The 4,453-nt window shown below is 38.8% G+C and overlaps 1 protein-coding gene across 1 annotated transcript; it reads left to right on the top strand.

Moving 5' to 3' along the window:
• Nucleotides 1-1,710: 1,710 nt before the first annotated feature.
• On the top strand, nt 1,711-3,993 carry LOC132162220 (uncharacterized). The gene is made up of 2 exons (XM_059572483.1): nt 1,711-2,133; nt 3,985-3,993. The coding sequence occupies exons 1-2, from the start codon at nt 1,711-1,713 to the stop codon at nt 3,991-3,993; spliced, it is 432 nt and encodes a 143-aa protein (XP_059428466.1).
• The last annotated feature ends 460 nt before the right edge of the window (nt 3,994-4,453 follow it).

Below are 4,453 nucleotides of genomic sequence, written 5' to 3'. Positions count from 1 at the left end.
AAACCCTTGGATCGTCTCGCCTTGTCGGCTGAGCTAAAGTCTGACCCAAATAAAATTCTAATTGGTAAACCGCCTCGCCTGGTCGGCTGAGCTAAGTAGGAAGAAAAATGGCCGGTTGAAGAGGCTAATCATGTTTGAAACCCTTGGATTGTTGAAAGGTCTGGCCCAAAAAATTCTCACTAGTAATGGATCAATGGCTTAGGAGAGGCTGTAGTGACCGATGATGACAGCATTTGACAAGGCATAAGTGGGCTAGTTGAAAGGGGCTTGTTTGGCTCGAAAACCCATGGACCTGAGGAAAGATTGGTCTGACCCGAGAGTGCCTACCTCAAGAAGAATGAACCAGATTGAACTGTGCCAAAAAAATGGTTGTGGAATCAAATTGAACAATGCATGAACCAACATGAACCACATAAAACAAATGCCTAAATTTGAAGAAGAATCTTATTTTCTGCCATATATAGATGTCAAAAGTTAAAATATACCACAAATTTGAAATCATGATGAAAAATTGAGTGGGAAACACCTGGCTAGTCAACTTTGAGTCAAGTCTTAGTCAACGGTCAACACTATAGAAAGTCAAAAGTCAACATAAAAGTCAACTCTAGCAAGGTGTTGATGTGGAAGATTTGATGATGTGGCAGAGGCACTAACGTGGCATTGAATGACACGGACTAGGGCTGACATGGTAGGCTGAAGACCAGGCGCGTGTGGTGCATGCACAGGAGCTTCCACCGGCGCGTGGAGACTCGTCCAGTGTCTGATGGCGGCGTTCTTGGTGGAGATCTGACCCGCAGCGCTAGATTTGTAAGGTGGACATGCAACCTCCTTGAATAGGTTGACGTGGCGATGCGTGGAGGAGCTGCAGCGACATGTGGATAAACGGTGCATGGGGGCGCATGGATCATCCGATAAGGCTGTGCTCGACAGCTATAGACTCGTCTAGCCCTAATCTGTCGATTGGTGCTATTACCAAGGCGATCAGTGCTATTTGGCGGCGCATAAAGGAATGAAAAGAATCTTAGGCGAGTCTTGCCAACGCGTGGACTGCACTTGGGACGCGCGTGGAGGCGCGTTTACTGATTGACAGAACCTTTTGGTGGCGGGTGTGAGCGCGCAAAAGCCTAGATGCTTCAGATCTCTTTGGATCTGTACTTGGCGGCGTCTAAATTGTCCTCGGTGGTAGAAGCGTGTAGCTCTTGCAAGGGCAGCGAAAACGCAGGCAGAAACTAACGGAGGCGCACGGTGGCGCGTTGGATGGCTGATGGCAGTTTCGGATCTATAGGTTGGCATGATTATGAGACTATGGTAGTAGAAATTTTAGCAGCACTTGATGTAGGGCGATAAGACTAAAATTTGACAAAAGGAAAACACTATAAAAGACAATTATTGAAAGCCACAAAAAGTGCCTCTGATACCATGTAAGAATAATTTAGAGATATAGAAGAGCGGAAAAATAATAGAGAGAGCAAAAACACACAATGGACTACATTGTATTGATATTTTCTTACATGATAATGAATACAAAGACTTCTATTTATAGAGAAGCAAGTAACCTAATAGACTAAGAAAAAATAAACCTAGTAGACTAATAATATCTAAAGAAGTAAATAACAAGTAAACAACCTTAACATAATATTCTTAACACGAACCTTTGTCACCAACAATCCATCTGAGGTGGGGGATTGGCTCAACCAAACCAAGACCAATATGGAGATGCATCCCATTGTAGGGCTTGGGGTCAAGTCGTGCCACCCCTTTGGAAGCCAACAACAGTTCAACATCGCTACTGTGCAGTTGTGCGTGAAGCGATGCTGCCTCATTTTCCAATTCAACAATACTGATGACCATCGATCTGTTTCCTCTCTGCTCTTAGGTTTTCTAAATAACAACCCTTTGAAGATCCTGGGATTGGGAATCGAGAAAACTCTGCAAAAGCTTGAATATTATTGTCAGCTTATCGTCGATCATGCCATAGATGTTGGCATTTTTGCTGCTGAAAAATATAAGAAACCGAAGTTGATTAATGCTTGTACAGTGGAATTGGTAAGTGATATTCTCGAAGAGAAGCTTCCTAGCGAAAGAAAAATGAAAAGAAGCAAATGGGAGAGGGCTAAGCTCACCGATGATCAGGTAAGTCACGCATGCTGTGAAGTTTTTCTTAATTGCCATATGATGGAGTTTATGATTAGTGATGATTAGGGGGTGATTAGTGGTTATTATGTGGGTATGATGGAGTCGGTCGCAATGGATTAGTAGTAGGGATTAGTGGTGAAGCTTTTCTTAATTGCCGTATGATGGGAGTTTATGATTAGTGATGATTAGAGGGTGATTAATGGTTATTATGTGGGTATGATGGAGTCAGTTGCAATGGATTAGTAAAACACAATAGAACTTCCATATCTAATACATCTTGTTATCTTCTCGGCCTTGTTTATAAAGACCCTTAAAAACTACTAACCAAAACCATTCGATTGGATTACAAAACCTATAAATCCTACCAACTATAATATGGTAGACCCACTACAACTATGGGCCTAAAGGCCCCCTAATCTAATATATTTCATATCCATTACACCATGAATGTGATCCTCTTTGGCAAATATATTGGATGCTAATGCTAATGCTAATGTGATTTTATGGGCCAAGCTTAAAAACACATTTCGTAGCTCGGCTCGAAAGCTCGACACGAGATCTCGACTCGAGAGCTCAGCTCGAACTTAAGCTCTGCTCAAATAGGTATCTTCCTAAATGAGTATTCCCTATAAAGATTGGAGGTTTTTGGGAGTAGTCATGAAGAAAGCTGCTTAAAAGCTCATGGACGATTGTGATTTGGAAATGACCCATGCCCTAGGTAGACCCACTACAACTATGGGCCTAAAGGCCCCCTAATCTAATATATTTCATATCCATTACACCATGAATGTGATCCTCTTTGGCAAATATATTGGATGCTAATGCTAATGCTAATGTGATTTTATGGGCCAAGCTTAAAAACACATTTCGTAGCTCGGCTCGAAAGCTCGACACGAGATCTCGACTCGAGAGCTTAGGTCGAACTTAAGCTCTGCTCAAATAGGTATCTTCCTAAATGAGTATTCCCTATAAAGATTGGAGGTTTTTGGGAGTAGTCATGAAGAAAGCTGCTTAAAAGCTCATGGATGATTGTGATTTGGAAGTGACCCATGCCCTAGATCTTAGTGTTATAGCATCCTTGTAAATGTGATGTGGCTTTTAAAATCACCAATAGATCAAAATTCAATAATAATCATATTAAATTCAATGGTAATTTCGAATTCAATGTGATGTGGCTTTTAGTGCGTTTCGAAGCCCTAGTGATAGTAAAATATTATATATTTTTTTTTAGGATTTATTCTTGTTATATTAGAATATTTTTTATATTCTCTTAAATTGAATTTATTTGTATTTATTTACATACATAAAATATATTATATATGGTTTTTTTTTCAATAAATTATTTTTGCATCATTGTCACTCTTTATCTGAATTTTGTACTCTACCGCAATTTAAAAAAAAAAAAAAAAAAAAAAAAATTGATGTATATGAGGCGTTTTGTCTCTAAATCCTTGCAATGAAAATATTAGCTTATAAAATAAATAAATAAACCAAACAAGTCAGGTTTTTATTTTTTATAAGTGAGTGTGAAAAGTGACATTACTTTCAAGAGAAATGTTATATACTATATTTTTATCTCAATCCCAACCTATTAAACTGATGCAATGTAGTGCGCTAATTCAAAAATTGCTAATCAATTTAGTGAGATAGAAAGTAGTATTTAATATTATTCTAATTTAAAACCAGCTCAATTATGATGGAATAGTCCACCATTTTTCTGTGAAAATGTTGAGGTAGTCACACTCACATGCTCTACCACATGCATTATATTTTCATCAAGATCTCAAAAGAAACAAAGGAAAATATTTTTATGGGATTTGAATAAGTTTATTTGTTTGTTGGTCACAGCCTGTATAGTGTGGCCTCACTATTTTACAGGGGTAAGGAGTGTGTAGTGTAACTAAATTAATCCTCTTTGGTTCTAGTCACAACGAGAAGAAGAAAAAAGAAGAAAATATAATAACAAACACTTTTAATTGGACAAGTCACACGTATTTTTTGTATACAAAAACAAAACATTATTTGATAAACAATGAATTCCTCGAGGAAAAATTGTATCCACATGATATATGATATGTACACAAAACTTAAGGGTCACCTATTGTGGTCAAAGTCAACGATATAAAGCACTCTTCAAGAAGCAATTAGCACCGCCCCATCAAAATCATGATCATCCCCTGGATACTCCGTTTGTACTTCGTTAGGAGGAATGAAGCAATCGATGGAGAGGTCAAGGACGTTGAATGAGAGATCATCGATGGCCCATTTCTCCTCCATCCGTCCCGCCTTCAAGTTGTCACCGAACCGTGAGATGATC

This window comes from Corylus avellana, chromosome ca9, assembly GCF_901000735.1.
Source record: "Corylus avellana chromosome ca9, CavTom2PMs-1.0".
NCBI lineage: Eukaryota > Viridiplantae > Streptophyta > Magnoliopsida > Fagales > Betulaceae > Corylus > Corylus avellana.
This window is presented reverse-complemented; position numbering and strand designations above follow the sequence as displayed.

Bases quoted from the DNA above. Each gene is read 5' to 3' on its own strand.
- LOC132162220 (XM_059572483.1), top strand. From the start codon at position 1,711: ATGGAGATGCATCCCATTGTAGGGCTTGGGGTCAAGTCGTGCCACCCC.